This window comes from Stenella coeruleoalba, assembly GCF_951394435.1.
Source record: "Stenella coeruleoalba genome assembly, chromosome: 10".
Lineage (NCBI taxonomy): Eukaryota > Metazoa > Chordata > Mammalia > Artiodactyla > Delphinidae > Stenella > Stenella coeruleoalba.
The window spans coordinates 66295508-66321708 of record NC_137156.1 but is presented as its reverse complement, the minus strand read 5'-3'; the positions used below and the strand labels follow the sequence as shown (position 1 = coordinate 66321708).

General features: G+C 41.2%; 1 protein-coding gene and 1 pseudogene across 2 annotated transcripts; both read right to left on the bottom strand.

Annotated features, from left to right (window-relative positions):
* On the bottom strand, positions 1 to 26201 carry IHO1 (interactor of HORMAD1 1; the record flags this gene model as incomplete). Its single annotated transcript, XM_079934293.1, has 7 exons — positions 1 to 1146; positions 1491 to 1594; positions 8004 to 8091; positions 8285 to 8333; positions 22037 to 22200; positions 23231 to 23405; positions 26146 to 26201. 7 exons carry the CDS (start codon positions 26199 to 26201, stop codon positions 1 to 3), a joined length of 1782 nt encoding a protein of 593 aa, XP_079790419.1.
* Positions 4099 to 4590, bottom strand: LOC307192907 (ferritin light chain-like; annotated as a pseudogene). The gene has a single exon. The product of its transcript is annotated as a ferritin light chain-like (transcript).

The window sequence follows — 26201 nt, the reverse complement described above, 5'->3', positions numbered from 1 at the left end:
TCAGAAGCCATCATCACTGCTATCAAAACCCAGGTCATAGAGCATATTCTTCCTTGGCTCCTTGCACTGAGGGGGCTCTTTTCTGATGCTGAGGTCACTGAACCAGCTCATCTGTTGGTCCCCCTGGGAACTGTGAGAAAGCAGGCTGTTGTCTTGGGAAGCATGCCCCCTGTACTGCAAGAGATTCCCTTGCACTGCCCTTGCTGTCTTACTGGGCATGACTGTTCCTCTCAGAGCAGAGCAGACTGGTTTTGTGGGGCTCCTGGGGCCCTGAAGATGCAGGGGCTGAGCAACGGGTTCCTGCCACCCCTGGGGGGGCCTTTGTGGGATGGAAACTGGAGGGTGAGGATATTTAGAATTGGAAGCACAGGTTTTGCTTGGGGTTTGTTCTTGCTTCCTGGCTAGGAGCCTGCTTCTGGGGGCTTTCCTGGGAGGCTGCTTCTTGCCTTTCCCCCCTCTTTCTACAGTTCTGCCTTTCTGTTCAGTCACCAACCTTTGTTCACAAGGGTTACATGAAAACATGCCTTTGGCTTGACATTTTTGGCAGGTGTTCTTAATGCTGGTTGCAAAGTTGTTTAAATCCAGGGATATAAGCCGCGAAGCTCCTTGGGAAACCAGGTCCCTGTCTTCAGGCATCTTGTGGCCCAGGATGCCAGAGCCATCATTCTCAGAGCCTGTTTTAGTAATAGCACAATTCTGGCAGTTAGTCTGCACTGCCTTGTCCTTGATTTGCCTGTTTCTTTTGCCAGTTCCAACTGCCAGCGGCACAGCCTCTTCTTGGAGAGCACTACTCTTTGCTCCCTCACCCCAGACGCCAGACTCCCCAGGCCTCAAGGAGCCCACACTAAGATTGCATGCAGCAGGGAGGGCCTGGGCCTGCCACATAACTGGTTCCTCAGAGGCATATTTCTCCTGCCTGGTGAAACTGAGGCTCTGGGCCAGAGGTGGTGAAGTCTGAGAAGCACTGTCCTTCACATGTCTGGGTATCCGAGAGACAGAGATCAATTGATTTAGCTCTGCTAGGACACTGGGCATATTCAGCTGGCCTAGCTGCTCATACAGCTGCTGGAAGTCCTTACTCTGCTGAGCAACTAAAACTTCAAAGTGCTTCAGGTTGGACTTCATTTCTATAAACTCTGCTTGTCTCTAAAGAAAGGCAATGAGAAAGAAGGGAGTTACGGACAGTGCAACTCAGAATGCACAATATAACATGTGAACAAAACAAAGGATGGGCCAGCAGATCAAAACCTTGTCCCTTGCTGGGTACTATACAGGGGATACATGGCTACACTCTGGAGCAGGGTCCCTAGGGTCCACATCATGCCAGAGAACCTTGGGAAAGGAAGCTGGCCTCTACCCTGGCCTGTTACCAAGGGGCCTGTGGTGGCCTCTGTTCTTGGCTGAAATTTGCAATTTTAAAGGTGTCTCTCTAGGTCTTAGTAACAAAACCATAAACACACTTGAGGAAAGGGGTCAGGGTCTACACTTACACCTTCAAATCTCTTTTGCAGCTCAAGGATGGCCTGTTCCATGTTGCATTTGTCCCGCACTGTTTCCAACACCAGATCACTCTGGGCCTTCATGGTCTCTTGCACTAAATACAAAACAATGACAATTCACCACATGAAGACTATGCTATGCCCCACCCTGCCCAGGCCACAGTCGTGGAGAGGGAGAAGCTGGAACCCGGCACGGGCTACCAGAGCCTGCTCTGCCAACACCCAGAACTCTAGCCATCCAGATCAGCCCTGGTGAGGAGAGAAAGCAAGAACAGGGTGGTTCCTCCACTGTCTCTTCTTCCCTCCCTCCCTGAGAACATCCTGGCCAAAGCAGACTCAACCTTAGCACCTGCTGGGGACTCTGAAACCTGCTGCCCAGATGATGGCACCAACGTCCTCTTTGGCCAGCCTTCTTGGCCCTGTCATCAGAGTGATCTTTCTAGAATGTAGATATGATCATGCCTCCTCTAAAACGGTCACTGGAACTTTCAGTGGTACCCCACAGGCCACTGGATGAAGTCCAAATCTTTCAATAAATTGGCTAACAAGACCCAGGCTCACTTCCCTTTGACTCACTATCCTCTGCATCTCTGAGTTCTGCCTAAGCAATCTCTCTTCCACCATTGGCTTTTTTTTTTTTTTTTTCTTTCTTTTTTTTTTGCGGTACACGGGCCTCTCACTGCTGTGGCCTTTCCCGTTGCGGAGCACAGGCTCTGGACGCGCAGGCTCAGCAGCCATGGCCCACGGGCCTAGCCGCTCCGCGGCATGTGGGATCTTCCCGGACCAGGGCAAGAACCCGTGTCCCCTGCATCGGCTGGCGGACTCTCAACCACTGCACCACCAGGGAAGCGCTTCACCATTGGCTTTTGAACACGCTGTTCCCTTGGTTTACAGTACTCCTGCTTCCATCCCTCAGGAATGGGAGAAAAAAAAAAAAGGATCCTCAGAATGATGGTGAAGTCCTAAGAAGAGGACATAAAGCATAGCCTGCCCAATCTGGAGCTGGAGGCTGAGCTCCAGGCAGGACACCTCTAATGAAAAAGTGAAACAGAAAGACTCCCCAATGTGTTTGAACATATTAATTGGAGATTTACAGTTTTATCTGAAGGTTTATTATCAGACACTGTGCTAGGTGCATGGAAACAATCTTGAACAAAACTACTTACATGAACTTTGCAGTCTTGAAGAAGAAAAAAATAACAAGTAAACAAACATGCACATTAATAAATGAAAATTGTGATAAGTGCTCTAATAGGAAATACAATAAAAATAAGAGGGTGGGGGCACCTACTTTAGATAAGGTCATCAGAGATAAGAGTCATGTAAGGTGAAACCAGAAAGATAAGGAGCAGCTAGCCCTGCAAAGATTAGGGAGAGGTTATTCAGCTAGAGGAAACAGCAAGTGCAAAAATTCTGAGGCAAGAAAGAGCCTGTGATGACTAGGAATAGACAAGCCAGTGTGGTCTTGGGGGAAAAAAAGTAAAAAGTGGTAAATTTTATGTTATGTGTATTTTACCACAATAAAAAATGTAAGAATTTTTTTAGAAAGCAAATTTTCTATTACTCAACGCAAGTTAAATTCAATGTGTCAAGCAATTAGAAAAAGGGTGTTTACTTATATTTCAAGTACTGGATTCCTGCCCCTAAACTCAATTAGTGAAACATTTTTCCAGACATCCATGTTGATATTTGTAGTAGAAAGCAAATGTAATTGTCCTACCCTAGTTGAGTTCCTAAATATCAATGTTTCTTAGGAACAGAAAATGAGGAAGGCAAGCAAAGTGTTCAATTCTAGATTCAGTACTCAGTAAGCATCAGTCTGTGGTCCCACATATTCTTTCTTTGTCCGTGGGAAACATATGTTCAGGGTCTTCTCCTTTAAAGAGCTTTTGTATTGAGGTATTACTTCCAAAGTCTATTGAATTTTTTTCTTTTAAAAACTATAAAAGGGGCTTCCCTGGTGGCGCAGTGGTTAAGACTCTGTGCTCTCAATGCAGGGGGCACAGATTCGATTCCTAGTGGGGAATCTAAGACCCTGCATGCTGCATGGCGCAGCCAAAAACAAAACAAAACTATAACAGTATAAACAGGCATACAATGAAAAATGATCGAATCTCTCCCATGAAGACCTTGGTCCTGCTTCCTGGATTTAACGTTAAGAGCAGTTTCTGGAATTTTGTATCAATACATGGGCATATCCACGTTTAGGTTATAGATCCTGTGTGTGTGTGCACGTGCAAGCGTGTGTGTGTGTGTGTGTGTGTGTGTGTGTGTGTGTGTGTGTGTTCTCTAGAAGGAGACTCATTTCATTTCTGCTTTGTCTATAAACAAATTTTTAGCTTTTTAGTGAAAATGCCGTTTAAAATCCACTTCCATATTCTGGACAATATCTCTAGTTTCTTTCTCCCTCCCTTCCTCCCTTTCTTTCTTTCTTTTTTTTTTTTTTTCTGCAAAAAGCTTTATTGTTTCCATTTGGTCCAAGGCTTGGGAGAGGGGTCCAGGGTGGTTAAAAAGCTGCCTAGTGGCTGCAGAGAGGGGCTTCAGGTAGAAGCCCTGACACCAGAGGGGCTCCTCAGAGGCCGCTGGGCTCTGGAGGCTCTTAGTCATGCTTGAGGGTGAGCCTTTGGAAGAGGTACTGGCCCAGCCCAGCCTGGGGACCAGCCAGCCTGGGGAGATTAGTCAGGTGGTCGCCATCTTCTTGATGACCTTCACCTGCTCCTCCAGGAAGCAGCTCTCCCGGAAGTCAGAGAGGTGGGGGCCTGTGCGGGCAGAACCTAGGGCGTGCAGGTCCACAAGGACCTGGTTCAGGTTCTTCTCCCTGAGCACGGCGGCTTCCATAGCGTCCTGGGTTTTACCCCACTCATCTTGAGATAGCTTCGGCCGCTGTGCTGGTTTTGCCTTTTCAAGAGACACTCGGCGCCCTCACGATTCTCCTCAGCCAATTCACAGAAAAAGTGGCCCATGCCCTCCAGAGCTACATCATCACTACCAGAGAGAGGTAGGTGTAAGAGGCCTGCAGATGCATGTTGACCAGGCAGTTGACGATAGCCTCTACCTTGGTGGAATAATTCTGACGAATCCGGGAGCTCATGGTTGATGGGTAATAAGGAGTTAAGCTCAAAAAATGGTGTTGGCTGGTCCCGGTGGCCAAGGATAGCTGAGTGGCTGATTGCGAAGGTTGTGACTGGAAAAAAGGATGGGGGTTGGTCAGAGTTTGGAGCAAGGGGCATCCCTGCATCTGTTCCATCCAAACACTGTTGAAGTAAGAGACAGATCTGAGGCACCGCTGAGTGCACTGCCAATATCTCTATTTTCTTGTGAAGATGATTTTGTTTAGGGACTTCCCTGGTGGTCCAGTGGGTAGGACTCCGCACTCCCAATGCAGGGGGCCCAGGTTCGATCCCTGGTCAGGGAACTAGTTCCTGCATGCATGCCGCAACTAAGAGCCTGCGTGCCACAACTAAGACCCGGTGCAGCCAAAATAAATTAATTAATTAATATTTTTTAGAAAAAAGATGATTTTGTTTGGCTTGAGGCGTCCCAGCACTGGAGCTTACAGGCTGTTGGGTGGGGCCAGGTCTCGGTGCCATGGCCGCAAAATGTCTGCCTCCAGACAGAGTTCACGTCCCTGCTATGTCCACCACCAGCTTTTATGACCCCAGAGAGAGCCATAGCCACCCCCGCCCCCTGCCTCCCCAGGAGACCCTCCAAGACCAGCAGGTAGGTCTGGCCCCGACTTCTGTGAAGTCACTGCTTTTGCCCTGGGACCCCGGTGCGTGCAGGACCTTGTGCACACCCTCCAAGCGTGGAGTCTCTGTTTTCCCCAGTCCTGTGGCGCCTGCAATCAAGCCCTGCTGCCCTTCAAAGCCAAATGCTCTGAGGGCTCTTCCTCCCCATGCCAGACCCCTAGGCTGGGGAGCCTGGCACGGGGCTCGGAGCTCTCACTCCTGTGAGAGAACTTCTGTGATATAATTACTCTCCAGTTTGTGGGTCGCCCACCCGGGTGGTATGGGATTTGATTATATTGTGAGTGCGCCACTCCTACCGTCTCGTGGTTTCTTCTTTATGTCTTTGGATATAGAATATCTTTTTTTGGTAGATTCCAGTCTTTTTTTATCGATGGTTGTTCAGCAGTTAGTTGTGATTCTGGTGTGCTCGTGAGAGGAGGTGAGCTCAAGGTCCTCCTACTCGCCGCCACCTTGTTTCTGTCCTTGAAGATGATTTTGTTTATTTCTATTTTAGTGATTTGACAAGGGCTCCATTGAGATGAGGTCATATTCTGATGCTTTTCCACTAATGGCCAGTGATTCTCCTTTAACACTAGTTTTGCTCTCCCTGCTGTGCTAATGAAAGCCGCCTGAGAAAGGGTCTGGAAGCCTCCATGTACAAGAGGAGTTTGCTCAGTCCCCCTTTTTCTCAGGATACCCTTTCCAATTTTCACTGACTGATCTCACTCCTCCACAAGATGTGTCCTGGAGCAAACTATGTGCACATAAGCAGTACCTTGCTGTTTTCATTTAACAATTAATAAATATTTCCATTCCAACATGGTTCATATAGATGGACCTTACTCTGCTCAACAATTATATGTGCCTTGCTCAGAAAGGCATTTCTCACTCTAAAATTATAAAAATGTTGCTCGTGCTTTTTACAGTTCTTTTAATGATTTAATCACCACACAATATATTGATTCATATGGAATTAATTTTGACGTATGGAGTTATCTATTTTCCAAAAGAGTCATTCTCTGATTTTGATAGTGGCCCCTCCTTTTTATTCTCCTAATGACCATATTTTTCAATAGAACTTATATGTATTAGGTGAAAGTACTGCTTTCTACTAATTACCCCACCTAAACCCAAGACAAAGTGAGATGTGGATGCCCTTGGTAATTTATTCTATTACTCTGGTCCTTGGTGTCCTCAGCTGAAGAAGAAGAGGAGTTAGATTAGATGGCCTTGAGTGATCCTTCTCGTTGTATAGGCAGAATGTGACTGGGGAAAGATTTCATGACCTCATTCTGTGAAGGTATGAATTACATAATAACCCAAGACAGTGCTTTCACATAGTATCTTCCCTGTTCCCTTACAAGCACAGTGAGTGCATCCTGAAAGCCTGCAGAATGCACTGACTGGCAAGTTCAGTGCTCTAGGCTAGCTGGACTGGGCCTAGCTATATGACAGGGGATTTGCCTGGTTCCTCTCTCAATGACTAACTTCCTGCTCCTGATCACTACCTACCAAGAAAGGGAATGATTCTGGACAGGCTCCTTGTGCCTATTTTTAAGAACAACCTGGCTTTTAATTAATGTAGTGCCACAGTGTTTGTTACTGTTTGCCTTATCAATGTGGCTCTCTTGAGTCTTAAGCTCTGAAAGTTAAGAAACCGTCAGGGGTGAAGGATCAGGATCCCCATGCCTACTATAAGCCAGACTCAGTTCTGCTCCTCTCTCTGCCTTCATTCTGTGTTGGGGCCTTGAGCACTTCCATTCCCTATTCTGGGCCTTAAATGCCACACATTTGCTGCAATTCTCCTTTTTGTACTTCACCCAGTTTTAAACATAACAAGTAAAGAGAGTGCTTTCCTTGCACACTTAAAATGAGTTATTTCCAGAACTGGTTTCCAAGCAGATGCACAGTTGCCCTGTGTGTGGGATATTCAGGTTGGAAGCCAGCAGACAGTACAGTGCTTCTTTGTAGACAGATGGGGATTAATTTCTAAGTTACACAAAGGCATTAATTTTTGTAAATCATGAGCAATCCATCCCATGGCATTTGAATAAGTTGACTTCAATTTGTTTAAAATAAAAAATAAACACACAGACAAATGCAAACAAGTGCACATGCAGTCATCATCTTGCTGTTTAGCTGAGAAGCTGTTGGTTCCAGGGAAGTGTTCACCTAAGGAGACGTGTGTAATGGTCAAATAAGGGCCCGAACCATGGTTTCACCTAAATGTAAATCACTAATTGGCAGAGCAGAGGACTTTACAAACCACAGACTGTAACTGAAATTGAGAAAGATGCTGTGATTCACTACAAAACAGCTCTCATTGAAATGAAGGAAGCAAGAAGAACAGTAGGTGACTAGAGTATTTCTAACTCCTAAAGGAGCACTGTCTTTATTTCTAAGTCCTAAGGGAGCAAGGGAGCCTTTATAGACAGCACAGCCAGCAATTCATTTGAGAACCAGGGATGCCCTTGATTCACTTCAAGCAGTGAGATGAGAAACCTGGTAGAACTATCTGTCCTGAGGCAGCAGGGTTACTGGGTGGAGGATTGGTGCTCCAGAAAAGGCATAGAGGGACCACGGCATTCCCATATAGAGGTGAAGCCCACTACCTAGTTCAGCTCCACATCTCTTCAGGGCTAATCTTATGTACCCATTCTCTCATCTGAAACACTGTATGGAACCTCACCACTGGCAGAAATCTGGCTAGGGTCAGAAAGTTCACATTCACTGCTCACCAGTGCCCCCTACTGATAACCTCAAACTCGACACTCACATGTCTTGGCCACAGTTTCCAAAGAATCCAAAATAGATTGGCTTCTGGAATTGAGATGTTCCTCAAATTTTTCCACAGATGTCTGTAACTTAAGAAACCCAAAATTAGGAAATAATTCACAGACTGTTGCCTTATTTTATTAACTTGGTGAACTGTCATTTAATGATAAAAAAGGGTAGTTAAAATATTGCTATTCTACACAAACAGAAGTCAATACAATATAATTATTAAACTTCTTAAAATGCAAGATGTTCTAATGCCTTGAAATGTGGCATACTTACCCTGTTAATGCTTTCTTTGATATGGGAAATGAAATTGTATAGAGTCTCACTAAAATAGGAGAGAAAAAAGAAAGTAAATCTTTGCGAAATATTGAAACAGTATGCAACAGAATTGATTCCATAAACATGGCTGGACTCTACCTAGTGCAGCATCAAAACGGTGCTTGATCAGAGTTGAAGACTCAACTCTGAGAAACCTTAGTGTCCAGATGGAAAAAAGGAGAACACTGACTTTTCCAATAATTTCCAAAGCAAAACACTTTTTTGTTTTTTTAAATTTACTCTACATGGATCTTAAATGAGGTTGCATTTTAGCAATTCAAATGGTTACTACAGTAGCAGACCAGCTTTCATTTTTATGGCAAACATGGCTTCAGAGGATAGTGATTTCTTTCTGATAGCCCCAAATTCCTGGATACATCTTAATCTAATGACTATTATTTTGACAGTAAGAATGAGATAATATAGAGACAGTTCTGGGAACAATATTAATTTCTAATGAAAAAGAAATTTTCACAATTATTCCTCAAATAAATATCCCTCTTTTGAAAAAAATCAGACAAGGGTCGTCATTAAAAACTTTTACAGATTTTTGTTTTTTTAATCTATACAAATGCAAATCTTTTTTTTTTTTTTTTTTTTTTTTTTTTTGGTGGTACGCGGGCCCCTCACTGCCGCGGCCTCTCCCGCTGCGGAGCACAGGCTCCGGACGCGCAGGCCCAGCAGCCACAGCCCACAGGCCCAGCCGCTCCGCGGCACGTGGGGTCCTCCCGGACCGGGGCACGAACCCGCGTCCCCTGCATCGGCAGGTGGACCCTCAACCACTGCACCACCAGGGAAGCCCGAAAGTATCAATTTTTGAACCCCAATAGGACAACTCTTCATACCAAAGTCTTATGGATGCTCCAAAAGACTATTTTTTTTAATTTTTTTAATCTATGTATAATATCATGTCACATGCAGAGTGACAGTTTTACTTCTTTTCCAATTTGTATTCTTGTTATTTCTTTTTCTTCTCTGATTGCCGTGGCTAGGACTTCCAAAACTATGTTGAATAATAGTGGCGAGAGTGGACATCCTTGTCTTGTTCCTGATCTTAGAGGAAATGCTTTCAGTTTTTCACCATTCAGAATGATGTTTGCTGTGGGTTTGTCGTATATGGCCTTTATTATGTTGAGGTAGGTTCCCTCTGTGCCCACTTTCTGGAGAGTTCTTGTCATAAATGGGTGTTGAATTTTGTCAGAAGTTTTTTCTGCATCTATTGAGATGATCATATGGTTTTTATTCTTCAGTTTGTTAATATGGTATATTACATTGATTGATTTGCGTATACTGAAGAATCCTTGCATCCCTGGGATAAATCCCACTTGATCATGGTGTATGATCCTTTTAATGTGTTGTTGGATTCTGTTTGCTAGTATTTTGTTGAGGATTTTTGCATCTATATTCATCAGTGATATTTGTCTATAATTTTCTTTTTTTGTAATATCTTTGTCTGGTTTTGGTATCAGGGTGATGTTGGCCTTGTAGAATGAGTTTGGGAGTGTTCCTTCCTCTGCAATTTTTTGGAAGAGTTTGAGGAGGATTGGTGTTAGCTCTTTTCTAAATGTTTGATAAAATTCACCTGTGAAGCCATCTGGTCCTGAACTTTTGTTTGTTGGAAGATTGTTAATCACAGTTTCAATTTCATTACTTGTGATTGGTCTGTTCATATTTTCTATTTCTTCCTGGTTCAGTCTTGGAAGGTTATACCTGTCTAAGAATTTGTCCATTTCTTCCAGGTTGTCCATTTTATTGGCGTAGAGTTGCTCGTAGTAGTCTCTTATGATGCTTTGTATTTCTGTAGTGTCCATCATAACTTCTCCTTTTTTATTTCTGATTTTATTGATTTGAGTCCTCTCCTTCCTTTTTTTTTTTTTTTTTGCGGTACGCAGGCCTCTCACTGCTGTGGCCTCTCCTGCTGTGGAGCACACGCTCTGGACGTGCAGGCTCAGCGGCCATGGCTCACGGGCCCAGCCGCTCCGTGGAATGTGGGATCTTCCCGGACCGGGGCACGAACCTGTGTCCCCTGCATCGGCAGGCGGACTCTCAACCACTGCGCCACCAGGGAAGCCCTCTCCCTCTTTTTTTTGATGAGTCTGGCTAAACATTTATCAATTTTGTTTATCTTCTCAAAGAACCAGCTTTTAGTTTTATTGAGTCTTCGTTATTGTTTTCTTTGTTTCTATTTCATTTATTTCTGCTCTGATCTTTATGATTTCTTTCCTTCTACTAACTTTGGGTTTTGTTTGTTCTTCTTTCTCTAGTTCCTTTAGGTGTAAGGTTAGATTGTTTATTTGAGATTTTTCTTGTTTCTTTTTTAAAAATTATTTATTTATTTATTTAGGGCTGTGTTGGGTCTTCATTGCTGTGCACGGGCTTTCTCTAGTTGTGGCAGAGGGGGGCTACTCTTCATTGTGGTACACGGGCTTCTCATTGCAGTGACTTCTCTTGTTGTGGAGCACAGGATCTAGGTGCATGGGCTTCAGTAGCTGTGGCACGTGGGCTCAGTAGTTGTGGCTTGCAGGCTCTAGAGCACAGGCTCAGTAATTGTGGCACACGGGCTTAGTTGCTCCGCGGCATGTGGGATCTTCCTGGACCAGGGCTGGAACCCGTGTCCCCTGCATTGGCAGGTGGATTCTTAACCACTGCGCTACCAGGGAAGTCCCTCTTGTTTCTTGAGGTAGGATTGTATTGCTATAAAATTCCCTCTTAGAACTGCTTTTGCTGCATCCCATAGGTTTTGGATCATCATGTTTTAGTTGTCATTTGTCTCTAGGTATTTTTTGATTTCCTCTTTGATTTTTTCAGTGATCTCTTGGTTATTTAGTAATGTATTGTTTGCCTCCATGTGTTTGTGTTTTTTACGGTTTTTTCCCTGTAATTTATTTCTAAGCTCATAGCGTTGTGGTCAGAAAAGATGCTTGATATGATTTCAGTTTTCTTAAATTTACCGAGGCTTGATTTGTGACCCAAGGTGTGATCTATTCTGGAGAATGTTCCACGTGCACTTGAGAAGAAAGTGTAATCTGCTGTTTTTGGATGTAATGTCCTATAAATATCAATTAAATATATCTGGTATTGTGTCACTTAAAGCTTGTGTTTCCTTATTTATTTTCTGTCTGGATGACCTGTCCATTGGTGTAAGTGAGGTGTTAAAGTCCCCCACTATTATTGTATTACTGTCAATTTCCTCTTTTATAGCTGTTAGCAGTTGCCTTATGTATTGACGTGCTACTATGTTGGGTGCATATATATTTATAATTGTTTTATCTTCTTCTTGGATTGATCCCCTCATCATTATGTAGTGTCCTTCTTTGTCTCTTGTAACATTCTTTATTTTAAAGTCTATTTTATCTGATATGAGTATTGCTATTGCAGCTTTCTTTTGATTTCCATTTGCATGGAATATCTTTTTCCATCCCCTTGCTTCCAGTCTTTATGTGTCCCTAGATCTGAAGTGGGTCTCTTGTAGACAGCATATATATGGGTCTTGTTTTTGAATCCATTCAGCAAGCCTGTGTCTTTGGGTTGGAGCATTTAATCTATTCACGTTTAGGGTAATTATCGATATGTATGTTCCTATTACCATTTTCTTAATTGTTTTGGGTTTGTTTTTGTAGGTGCTTTTATTCTCTTGTGTTTCCCACTTAGAGAAGTTCCTTTAGCATTTGTTGTAGAACTGATTTGGTGGTGCTGAATTCTCTTAGCTTTTGCTTGTCTGTAAAGCTTTTGATTTCTCCATCGAATATGAATGAGGTCCTTGCCAGGTAGAGTAATCTTGGTTGTAGGTTCTTCCCTTTCATCATTTTAAATATATCATGCCACTCCCTTCTGGCTTGTAGAGTTTCTGCTGAGAAATCAGCTGTTAACCTTATGGGAGTTCCCTTGTATGTTATTTGTCGTTTTATCCCTTGTTGCTTTTAATAATTTTTCTTTGTCTTTAATTTTTGTCAGTTTGATTACTATGTGTCTTAGCATGTTTCTCCTTGGTTTTATCTTGCCTGGGACTCTCTGCGCTTCCTGGACTTGGGTGGCTGTTTCCTTTCCCACGTTAGGGAAGTTTTCGACCATAACCTCTTCAAATATTTTCTCGGGTCCTTTCTCTCTTCTCCTCCTGGGACCCCTATAATGCGAATGTTGGTGCACTTAATGTTGTCCCAGAGGTCTTTTAGGCTGTCTTCTTTCTTTTCATTCTTTTTGCTTTATTCTGTTTCATGGCAGTGAATTCCACCCATTCTGTCTTCCAGGTCACTTATCCATTCTTCTGCCTCAGTTATTCTGCTATTGATTCCTTCTAGTGTATTTTTCATTTCAGTTATTGTATTGTTCATCTCTGTTTGTTTGTTCTTTAATTCTTCTAGGTGTTTGTTCTTTAATTCTTCTAGGTCTTTGTTAAATGTTTCTTGCATCTTCTCGATCCTTGCCTTCATTCTTTTCCTGAGGTCCTGGATCATCTTCACTATCATTATTCTGAATTCTTTTTCTGGAAGGTTGCCTATCTCCACTTCATTTAGTTGTTTTTCTGGAGTTTTATCTTGTTTCTTCATCTGGTACATAGTCCTCTGCCTTTTCATTTTGTCTGTCTTTCTGTGAATGTGGCTTTCATTCCACAGGCTGCAGGATTGTCCAAAAGACTGACTTTAAAAGAAGAATTTGATAGAACCGTTTGGAAATCTACAAACCTTATGGTTTTATGAATAAGATTAAGACATTACCTGAAAACAATAAAAATATTAAAATGAAAAAATTAAGGATGAGAACAGAATGCTATTAAAGTATAAAAGCAGAGACTAAGAAAGGGAACTTATAAATTAAAAATAGCAGAAATTAAACAAATAGAATAACTAGAAGATACAGTATGGAAATATGATGGAAAATAGAGCAAAAGACAAAGAGATGAAAAATAAGTAGGTAGTAAAAAAAAAAAAATTAGAGGATCAGTGCAGGAGATTCAATGCATGCCCAAAATTGCAGATCCAGGAAAAAGAAGAGTGAAAAGGAGGTTTTCAAAGATATAATAAAAGAAAAATTCCCCAAACCAAAAGACACAAGTTATAGGTCAAAAGTAATTCCCCAATGCCCAGGGCTATGACAAGGCACATCAAACCACATTGCTGTAAAATTTCCAAACTCTAAGGATAATGAGAAGATCCTAAAAATTTCCAGAAATAAAAAAGCAAGTGACATACACAGGATCAGGAATCAGAATGGCAGCAGACCTCTTAAAAGCACACAGAGAGCTATAAGACAATGCAGCAATGCTTTACAAATTTTGAACAAAAAGAACTTCCAATCTTGTACAAGGACATAGCTGTGCCAATTGCTTGTAGTCATCATCTGTTCTGAGTGGTCAGTACTCAAGTTGGGTTTTTTTTTAATTACTTTATTGAGGTATGATTAACACACAAGAAGCTGTACATATTTAATGTATACAAGTTTGGAGATAAGTATACAACTGTGAAACCGTCTCCACAATCTATGCCATAAATACATCCATCACCTCCAAAAGTTTCCTTTCACCCTCTTTTATTTATTAGTAGTAGGGATAAGAACACTTAAAAAAGATCTACCCTCTTACCAAATTTTAAAGTATACAACAGAGCATTGTCAAGTATAGGCACTATGCTGTACAGGTCTCTAGGATTTATTCATCTTGTATAAACTGAAACTTTGTACCCTTTGACTAATTCTGCCTGTTTCCCCCACAACTCCCCCAACAACAACCACCATTCTACTCTCTGCTCCTATGAGTTTGATTATTTTACACTCATATAAGTGGTAGCATATAGTTAGTATTTGTCCTTCTATGTCTGGCTTATTTCATTTAGCATAATGTCCTCCAGGTTCATTCATGTTGTCACAACTGGAAGGATTTCCTTCTTTTTTAAGGCTGAAGAATATTTCATTGTATGTACATACCACATTTTCTTTTCCATTCATCCACTGATAGATATTTAGGTTATTTCCATGTCTTGGCTATTGTAAATAATGCTGTGATGAACATGAGAGTGCAGATATCTCTTAAAGATCCTGATTTCAATTCCTTTGAGTATATACTTAGAAGTGGAATTGCTGGATCATATGGTAGTTCTATTTATAATTTTTTGTGGAACCTCCATGCTGTTTTCTAAAGTGGCGGCACCAAGGAATTCCCTGGCAGTCCAGTGGTTAGGACTCCGCGCTTTCACTGCCAAGGATGCATGTTTGATCCCTGGTCGGGGAACTGAGGTCCTGTAAGCCACGCAGCATGGCCAAAAAAAAATTTTTTCTTTTAAATTAGAAAAAATAAAGTGGCTGCACCAGTGTCTACTCCCACCAACAGTGTACAAGAGTTCCCTTTTCTCCATATACTTGCCAGCATTTGTTATTTTTTTAATGATAGCCATTCTGACAGGTGTGAGATGATATCTAATTGTGGTTTTGATAAGCATTTCCCTGATAATTAGCAAAGTTGAGCACTTTTCATATACCTGATGGCCATTAGTATGTCTTCTTTGGAGAACTGTCTATTCAATTCCTTTGCTTGTCTTTTAATCCAGATATTTTGTTTTTGTTTGTTTTTGCTATTGGGTTGTAGGTGTTCCTTATATGTTTTATATTAACCTTTATCAGATATATGGTTTGCAAATGTTTTCTATCCCATGGGTTGCCTTTTTGTTTTCTTTCTTTCTTTTGGCTGCATTGGGTCTTCATTGCTGCATGTGGGCTTTCTCTAGTTGCGGTGAGCCAGGGCTACTGTTCGTTGAGGTGCATGGGCTTCTCATTGTGGTGGCTTCTCTTGTTGCAGAGCATGGGCTCCAGGTGTGTGGGCTTCAGTAGTTGTGGCACGTGGGCTCGGTAGTTGTGGCTTGCACGCTCTAGAGCACAGGCTCAGTAGTTGTGGCACACGGGCTTAGTTGCTCCACAGCATGTGGGATCTTCCCAGACCAGGGATCAAACCCGTGCCCCCTGCATTGGCAGGCAGATTCTTAATCACTGTGCCACCAGGAAAGTTTGCCTTTTCATTTTCTTTGTTTCATTTGCTGTGCAGAAACTTTTTTACAGTTGACCCTTAAACAACATAGGTTTGATATTCATGGGTCCACTTATATGCAGATTTTTTTCAATAAACATAGTTGGCCCTTTGTGTTCGAGGGTTTTGCATGTGCAGATTCATCCAACCATGGACAGAAATTTCCATCTGCAGTTGGTTGAGTTTGTGGATTCAAAACCTGAAGATATAGAGGGCTATGGGACTTGAGCATCAGTGGATTTTGGTATATGTAGGGTCTCCTGGAACCAATCTCCTTTGGATACTGAGGGACGCCTGTCGTTTGATGTAATCCCACTTGTCTATTTTTCCTTTTGTTGCGTGTGCTTTTGGTGTCATATCCAAGACATCATTGCCAGGACCAACGTCAAGAAGCTTTTTCCCTATGTTTTCTTCTAGGTGTTCTACGGTTTCAAGTCTCACGTTTAAGTCTTTAATCCATTTTGAGTTGACTTTTGTGTATGGTATAAGATAAGGGTCCTTTTCCATTCTTTTGCATAAGGACCCAGTTTTCCCAGCATCATTTGTTGAAAAGATTATCATTATCTCATTGTGTATTCTTTGCATGTCTCATGCTGTATTAAACATTTAAAACATAACCTCCGGGCTTCCCTGGTGGCGCAGTGGTTGAGAGTCCGCCTGCCGATGCAGGGGACACGGGTTCATGCCCCGGTCCAGGAAGATCCCACATGCCGCAGAGCGGCTAGGCCCGTGAGCCATGGCCGCTGGGCCTGCGCGTCCGGAGCCTGCGCGTCTGGAGCCTGTGCTCCGCAATGGGAGAGGCCACAACAGTGAGAGGCCCGCGTACCACAAAATAAAAGAAACAGAAAAAAAACATAACCCCCTAAATGGTCCATATAATAGAGTACAATGCAACCACAGAAATGATTTTGTAGATGAAACAGAAATATAGTCATTTAATATTATTAAATTTAAAAAACAGATTGCAGAATAGTCCATAGGAAACTATCCCATTTTTATTTTTGAAAATACACAAAAATAGGGCTTCCCTGGTGGCGCAATGTTTAAGAATCCGCATGCCAATGCAGGGGACATGGGTTCGAGCTCTGGTCCAGGAAGATCCCACATGCAGCAGAGCAACTAAGCTCGTGCACCACAACTACTGAGCCTGCACTCTAGAGCCTGCGAGCCACAACTACTGAAGCCTGTGTGCCTAGAACCCATGCTGCACAACAAGAGAAGCCACTGCAATGAGAAGCCTGTGCACTGGAACGAAGAGTAGCCCCTGCTCGCCGCAACTAGAGAAAGCCCACGCGCAGCAACAAAGACCCAACGCAGCCAAAAATAATAAATTAAATAAATAAATTTAAAAAGAAAGAAAGAAAATACTCAAAAATAGAGCAGAGTTAGTGGTGGTTCACAGAGTAAGTTGATTCAGAGGCAGACTTGAAAATCTGACAGACCCAAGATCTCTGCCCAAAACTCCCACTCAGTTTAGATGTGCTCCCTTGGATGGAGTCTTTCCTGACGCCCCCAGTCAGAGCTGGAAGCCTGTCCTCAGGGCTCGCAAAGCATTGGATGAAACCTCTACTACAGAATCTACAAATTTATATTTAGAGTGAAAAGTCTAGATTCTTTATTTTAGTTTGTTCTGCATCTGACCCTCTTTCCTGTTTGAGGAGTTCCTCAGGTTAGGGATCTTAGGGAGGAGTAGAGTCTCTCTTTCCTCCTCTTGAGGCTGAGGGTGCCAGAGACTTGCTTTCTGAGCTTTTCCTGAACCCTGAGCTCTCTCCTCACACATGCTTTGCCAGACTGGGAGTCAGGAGAAAAAGACTGTGAGCTCTCTTTTCTGGTCGCTATGGCAATAGTAGTAGAAAGATGGAGCGCCATGGGACTGATAAAATTGTCCAGGACTCGGGACTTCCCTGGTGGTCCAGTGGTTAACACTTCGCCTTCCAGTGCAGGGGGTGCAGGTTCGATCCCTGGTCAGGGAGCTAAGATCCCACATGCCTCGCAGCCAAAAAACAATAAAACAATCACCAAAAACCCCCCAAAAAAACATAAAACGGAGCAATTTTGTAACAAATTCAATAAAGATCTTAAAAAGGGACCACATCAAAAAAAAAGAAAAGAAAAGAAAAGTGACCAGGACTACACTGACTACAATGCAGGGAAGGGTCTAGTGCATTCTGGGCAGGGGGTAGTGGGCAGCAGAATCTGCCCTGGACTAATTTTGAGACTTTGTTTGGGAAGTTGTCCATGGCAGGTAGTTGTTGGCAATTGTACAACTGTGGCAGAAACTTAAATTGGCCTCATTTTCTTCCTTGGAAATTAGATTCTTGATCCTCACCCTCCATGCACTGCCACCCAGATAGATGACATTCCCAGACTCCCTTGCATCTAGGTGTGGCCATGTGAGTAAATTTTAGCCACTGTGAGATATAAGCAAAAGTGTTGCATGCAACTTCCAAGAAGAATCCTAGGGAATTCCCTGTCAGTCCAGTGGTTAGGACTCTGTGCTTTCACTGCCATGGGCCTGGGTTCAATACCTGGTCGGGGAACTGAAATCCTGCAAGCTACATGGTGTGGCCAAGAAAAAAAAAAGAATCCTAAAGGGACAGGAAGATACCCTTCTTCCTTTGCTCATCCATCAGCTGTCTGGAACTCTGATGTAACAGCTGGAATTGCAGCAGCCTCCAAGCAGTGTGAGGATGGCAGGGGTGGGGGGGTCATACTTTAGGGATGGCAGACCACACTGCTGGAAGGAGCCAGATCCTTGAGGTCCATGAAGCCATTATTCTAGCCCTGGACCACAAACTTCAGGATGATTTTTGCATTAAAGAAAAATAAACATCTTTTAAAATTTTCTATTATTATAATGAGAATGAGTGTATATACGTCAATGCAGCTGAACATAATCCTAACTAATAAAATGAACCACCCAATATCTTTTAATAATTTTTAACACTTTAAAAAATTTAAATTAACATAGAAATTTGTATGTGTGTGTGTGTATACACAGTTCTATGAGTTTTAACACAAAATTAGGATTCATGTAACCACCATTACAACCAGGATATAAGACAGTATCCAAAAAAAATCTTTTATGCTGTCTCTTTGTGGTAAAGTCCAGCCCACACCCATAACCCTTGGTAATCACTGATCTGATACCCATCCCTATAGTTTTGCTTTTCTCAGAATGGCATTTAAATGGAATCATAGAGTATGCAACCTTTGTGATTTCTTTCGCTTAGCATAGTGCTTTTGAGATTCAGCCATGTTGTTGTATAGCAATAGTTTATTCCTTTTCATTGCTGAGTAGTGTTCCATCGTATGGACATACCATTGTTTGTTTATCCATTCATACATAGAAGGACATTTGAGTTGTGCCCAGTTTTTGGTGATTATGAGCAAGGCTACTATAAACGTTATTGCATAGGCTTCTGTGTAAACATAAATTTTCATTTATCTAGGATAAATACCTAGGAGTAGAACTGCAGAGCCATATAGTGAATTATGTTTAATTTTATAAGAAACTGTCAAACTTTTCCAAAGGGGCCGTATCATTTTGCAATTCCACCAACAAGATTTCCATTTGGTCTATATCCTTGCTCGGCACTTGGTATTTTCAGTTTTTGTTTGTTTTAATTTTAGCCATGCTAACAGATAAGCAGTAATATCTCATTATGATTTCAAGTTTTATTTCCAAAATGGCTAATGGTGTTGAGAAACTTTTAATGTATTTATTTGCCATCCATATGTTTTCTTTTTAAAAAAAATTATTTTATTTATTTATTTTTGGCTGTGTTGGGTGTTTGTTGCTGTGTGCAGGCTTTCTCTAGTTACAGTGAGTGGGGGCTACTCTTCCTTGTGGTGCATGGGTTTCTCATTGCAGTGGCTTCTCTTGTTGCGGAGCATGGACTCTAGGCATGTGGGCTTCAGTAGTTGTGGCACACAGGCTCAGTAGTTGTGACTCACGGGCTCTAGAGCACAGGCTCAGTAGTTGAAGCACATGGGCTTAGTTGCTCTGTGGCATGTGGGATCTTCCCGGACCAGGGCTCAAACCCGTGTCCCCTGCATTGGCAGGCGGATTCTTAACCACTGCACCACCAGGGAAGTCCCCATGGTTCATTTTATAATCTATTTGTGGTCCTTAGGTTATTCATTGGTTATGAGACTGATCTGTTTTCTTAAATATGACTGATTAAAAAATAAGAATCTGGGTAATGGATATCCATTGTCTGGTGTGCCCAGCATCCAGCTCTAATGGGGAATTGCTTCTTTCTGCATCCACAAAGTGATTCTGGTGAGGACTTCCAGTCACAGCCCCCTCCCCTTACCCCCCCACAACCTAATAAACAAGCCCATCAGAAGCTTTCACTAGGATTTTCAAATTGTAACTAAGGGGTGAGAGTCTCTTTTTCTGTGTTAATAGGAAGCTGATCTCTAGTAGGAGAGAATGAAGTATAGACGGAGAGAGAAGCACAGAAAAGAGACAGATTCTGATTTCATTTCATTCCCTGTCCTTCCCAGATTGGTTAAGAGAGCTAATATATCCTCCTTTTTGTCCAGGCTAGTTTGAGGTGGGTTTTTATTTGAGTCATAACAAATGCAATCTGAATGATTAAGGCTTCTTTTGAGATATCTTAACCTCATATGCCCTTTCTATACATTTGGGAAAACATGTACTTTCAAAACACAATATGTAAATCCATGTCTTATTGATTTGTAGCATCTCTTTATGTTTGAACTCGGTACCATGCCTTATCATTTTCCTGCTTCCAAATTTACAGTGGTATGCTTTCTCTTTCTCATTTAAAAATTTCTCATTCCGCACCACATTTCTGATAAGCACTTATTGACAGAAAACAAGGAATCTAAAATCTTGGGGGTTGTTTTTGCCAGAATTTATTAAAATTATGATTTTCTGCTTAGCATTTAAATCAATATTGTAAGCTTGAAATTTTTTAAATAGAGAAGAGATTCTTCAGTGTCCTTATCATCTGTTCTCTCTATATAAATACTATTTATTTTTTGCCAGCCATCTTGTAAATAATCATTAACAGAAACTCATTTCTGGGAATTCCCTGGCAGTCCAGTGGTTAGGACTCCATGCTCTCACTGCCGAGGGCCTGGGTTCAATCCCTGGTCTGGGAAGTAAGATCCCACAAGCCACATGGCCAAAAAAAAAAGAAACTCATTTTACTACAAAAAAAAAAAGGAAATGAAAAATGAAATAAAGAAAGGAAGGGAGGGAGGGAGGGAGGAAGGAAATATCAAGAAGGACTTAATGTTTCAAAAAAAGTTTTTTTAGCTATAGAAATCTTATTTCTTTATTTATTTGTTTGGCTGCACTGGGTCTTAGTTGCGGTATGCTGGATCTTTTTTTTTTTAGTTGCGGCATGTGGGATCTAGTTCCCCTACCATGGATCAAACCCGGGCCCCCTGCATTGGGAGCATGGTGTCTTAGCCACTGGACCACCAGGGAAGTGCCTTAGCTACAGAAATCTTGATCAAATAAAATGTAATACAAAAGCCCAGAGAACAAAAAAATTAAGACTAATTTATCTGAAGCAGTAAGATGAGAGGAGCCTGATCATCTGCAGTACTCTACCATTGTTATGAGTCCTAGAGCCTAGATTCCTAGGGGAAGGAAGTCTGTCAGCATCTGGGAAATGTTTATTTATCAGCAGAATCAAACACTTCGTATAGAGCATTTTGCTTTTCTCTCTAAAGGAATGTAAGTATACAGTGGAAAAGATACCTAGTCTTTTAAAGAATTCCTAATTTTAAAGAATTCCTAATCTAGAATTTTTAAAGAAATTCTAGCTTTTTCGACATGAAAGTACTAGTGGTGATGCTAAGTGATACATCTTTACTGTTACAGAAATAATAAAGTATATTTCTGCTTGGGTGTTATGATTTCTATGATACCTAAAGATGTCCTGTTAATAACTTACTACCAAGAAATGAACAAGTTAATTTCCTCAGTGACTGCCACTTATTCATTTACAAATTAATATAGTAGCCCTAATATTTGCTTATATATATACACACACATATATATGTAGCGAATAAGAATATGTATAAAATTTAGGGTATATCTTTTTTTTTTTTTTTGCGGTATGCGGGCCTCTCACTGTTGTGGCCTCTCCCGTTGCACAGCACAGGCTCTGGACAGGCAGGCTCAGCGGCCATGGCTCACAGGCCCAGCCGCTCCGCGGCAAGTGGGATCTTCCTGGACCCGGGCAAGAACCCATGTCCCCTGCATCGGCAGGCGGACTCTCAACCATTGCATCACCAGGGAAGCCCTAGGGTATATCTTTAAAAATACCATTTCAAAGTGAGAAAATCAGCCTGAACTATGACTTAAGAATTCATGTGCTATATTCTTGACCCTAAAACAAATATTAACTAATTTCCTAATTCTGATGATCTGAAAAAAAAAATTAAAGGGCAGAATTTTAGGCAGAATAAATATAACATTACTTGAATATTGCATTTCTCTGAGAAGTTCTTTAGCTTAATATTTAGAGAGCTCAAAACTGTGGCAGCCATAAGTCACAGTGACAAGAAAACAAATAAAGAGTAATTATTAGATGAGCTGTAAAGGCAAGAATGCTATCATGCTGAAACTGAATTTTTCGACTACTGACATTCCATTTTCTGCTTCGCTCAGAAGAGAGGAGCTGTTTCATCCACTTGAAAGGTTTGTGTACCTGTCACATTTGTCTTTTGCAGTTTTCTTTTTCTCCTCAAACTGTTCCAAGAGGCCTTTTGATTTTCCAACTGACAAAGGAAGAGGAAATAAGCCTCCATCTTTTGTATCTCTTCCAAACAGCTGGGGTTTTGTTTGGTACTTTATGAAAATACTAGGTTCACTCTGTTCAATGGAAAAAAAAAATCATAGCATTTCACACATAAAAATATTTATAGCATGCACTATTTTCTATACAAAGCAGAGTCACACTTAAGTGCAAACCATAAAATACAATATAGCATGTAGTATTTCCTTTTTATTTCATATGTACCAGAACATTATATTAAAACAAAGCAACTCTTTTTACTAATATAATTTCTGCCTTACCAGACCAGAGGTATTTAAAATGTCAGCTAAAATGGCTTAAAATCAATTGCATAAATTTAAAGGCAGCAACAGAAAATTATGCTGTCTTGAGATGATGTGTTAAAGTTTTTATATTAATAAGTTTAATTCAAATTGCTGTTGCTCAGTTGCTGATGAACTAAACTTGTTGATAAATTTGACTGTGATGCAGGCATATGGTGAGCCATTTCCTGCATTCTGAGGCAAAACTTACTCTGGAACATTCAGGCAGTACATTTACTCCTTCATATCACTGAGTACCAATTTTTGTACTAAAATATTTATCTCAGATCATACCTTAATAACTTAAAGTATTGACCTAATCTTATTCATTAAGTCCCTATATGATGCAGTTACGTCTGTGTATAGTTAGATCTGGTTCTACATCAAAATAAGTAAATATATAAAAATATTTCTGACTCACAAAATAAGATAGGCTGGTCTCAAAAAATCAAGAGATTCTGTTCCTCATTCTGGCCCTTATTCATCAGCTTAGGCCTCAATATCCTCATCTCCTTCTTCAAGGAGTTAAATGTCATGCAATATTTGGCACTCCCTAGGAGTAGTCAAAGTACTTGCACTATTCTAATATATTGTTTTAGTAATGGAAGAAAATGCAAATATAAATATGTTTTCCATTTCACACTACCAAGTCAAATGAGTCACCAATCAAGCACAAATCTATTTAGGACAGTAATCCTTAGAGATGTACAACTCTAAAATATAACCCAGCAGAATAAGTCTTCTTTACAGTTTATGTCCATAATGACTGTGAAACATGTGCAGAGATTCTGGGATTCAGACTTACATCCAGAGAATTCTGTTGTGACTGTTTTGGATGTCTCAAGTGGACACCAAAGTCCAAGGGTGTTGACGGGGTCTCTGAACTTTCTGGACAGAACTGGGATCCAAAAAGGAACTGGGAATCACTGAGACCAGAGTAATCAGTCTGATTATTATTCCAGTTAGATGACTTAGTGGCCCTGAAATTAAGCAAGAAAATACAAGTATATCAAGTGGGCAAATGAAACCATAATTCAAAACTATTTTAGAATATTCTGGGCAGAATGCTAGCTTTTTTTGACCTCCTAGTCCCCTGCACACTGCCAGTACTACATGTAAAGAAACAAGGAAATTTTGAATGCCAGACATTTCAATTACAACAACCTGGGAACAATCAGATGGAATTTCAAACATTAAGGACTAACACCATTATTCCTTGTACTATAACATTATGTACTATAACACCATTTTGGATATCAAAGTTCACAAAATCTTTAGGGATTAAGAGAACATTATCTTTTAAAAGGTTGAATTTGTTCATCACTAAGGGAATAGATTAAAAATAAAATATGGCTTATGCATATAACTGATGCAGTAGTCAGAAGCAATAAGCTAGATTTACATATAACCATATGGATAAGTCTCAAAAATATAATTTTTGAGTGCAGAAAAAGTAAAAATTTAATGAACTCTCTCATACATTAATGTAATTTATAAGGATACATCATACACACCAAACAAGTATGTAACTGAGTATGTAGAAGGTTAATTGGAAGGATACATATTAACTCTCCTAGATTGTGTGTCTGTAGGGAAGGAAAGGAGCAGGATTGGAGGGAGAGAAGGAGCTATAATACAACAAACACAAGATAGACCTAGATATGGACTGAATGTTTGTGTCCTCCAAAAATTCATGTGTTGAAGCCCTAAGCTCTATTTTGACAGTTTTTGGAAATGGGGCCTTTAGAAGGTAATTACGGTTCAAAGAGGTGAGGAGAGTGGGACCCTCACGATAGGATTAATGTCCTTTTTTTTTTTTTTTTTTTTTTTTTTGTGGTACGTGGGCCTCTCAGTGTTGTGGCCTCTCCCGTTGCGGAGCACAGGCTCCAGACGCGCAGGCTCAGCGGCCATGGCTCACAGGCCCAGCTGCTCCGTGGCATGTGGGATCTTCCTGGATCAGGGCACGAACCCATGTGCCCTGCATTGGCAGGCGGACTCTCAACCACTGCGCCACCAGGGAAGCCCAGGATTAGTGTCCTTTTAAGAAGAGACACCAAAGAGCTTGCCCTCATTCTTTCTCTCTCACCATGTGAGGACACAGAAAAAGGCAGCTGTCTGCAAGCCAAGAAGGGAGTCTTCACCCAAAACCAATCATGCTGGCATAGGGTTCTAGGACTTTCAATCTCTAGAACTGTGAGAAAATAAATTTCTGTTATTTAAGCCATCCAGTTTATTGTACTCTGTTATGGCAGCCCAAGCAGACTAAAATAGGCCTCATCCAGACTGAAGAATATGATCAACTCAGGTTTGCACAAAGAAAGATCCATTAAACATTGTGTTATTCCCTTTCACACTTTTAGTGTCATATCCTTGCTTGTTCTAAATACTTCCAGCTGTGGACTTCCAAATTGCTTCCCATGGATACTTATGCCAGTCTAAATCTCACATATGAAGGGGATAATGATATTGATAATGATACAATCACACTTGAACACAGTGTACTAAGCCTACTACAGAGACAACATGTAAGTGGACAGACAAGTAAAATATATAGTCTTCAAGTTTTACTTGAAAGACACCTCGGTAACAATTTGTGTTACTTAATGCTGTTGTGTAACCCAAGAAAACATGCTTTTCATTAAAACACGTACATGTAGATCATTCCTTTTCCAAATGTTAGATTTAAAATAGATAGCCTATAAGTACATATTCTAAGCTAAATGAATCATTATTTATTAATACAAGACAAAAAGAAACCCTACTTGCTCAGAACAGAGACATTATTTTGACTCATAGAATCATTTTCTAAGATTAGCTAAGGTAATAGGCTGCACACATATAATATGATTTGCATAATCACTGCTCAAAATAGCTAAATAGCTCTCTGTGTCTCCCCTCTTAGGTCAAAGAGAATAATTAGCTGGGCTGGAAAAGAAACAGCTCTGTAAGCCTACAGAAGTCCTGTAGGATTCACATCTTAAAGCTACGATCTGGAATTAGGCATAGATTTTTTTCCCCCTACTCTGTATCAATTGTAAGCTCTTTTCTTCTTTTTAAGAGAGACAACAACAACAACAATGTTTTAGGTTTTTTGCTGTCTTTAGGAAGGTGTTAGGAAGAAAAGAAACTATCCAATGATAAAAGCATACCAAAACAATTGGAAATCCCTTAATATATACTACTTCTGGGGTACGCCCACCAAGTTAGCAATGGCAGGCCTACTGCATGGCTAGTGGACACCAATATAAGTACCTCAGTGGAGTAGTAGAGGGGGCAGTATCTCAATGAGCCCTGTCAACAGTTGGAGTGGTTCTTGATTTCATGGTGCCTACAAATTGTACTACACAATTGAACACTTATCTGAACATTGTCTTGAGTTTGATCCTTGCTGTTTCAATAGCAATTGCTCCAAATGAGGTGAGAGTTTCCAGATGTTGGACCATGTCTAACTCTCATAGTCCCTAGGTCCAGTGCTGGACAGAGTCATTACTCAATTAACACACATAGCCATTGATACTGCTTTTATAATCAGAAAATAGGCAAAAGGAAAAAGACAAATATGGGAGGGTGCAGTGGTGACAAGAGAGGGAAGAGAAAGGGAAGAAGCTATATCAGGTAACCCTATTACTATAAACTAATAGGAAGGGGAGCCTGTTTCTATGAAATCAGTGCAACTATAAGATCCTCTTAAGTATCAGAGTATATAACCAGAAAACTTACCCAGAGCCTGAGGGAATACTGAGCATCTCTTTGATATTCCAGACATTAAAATTCAT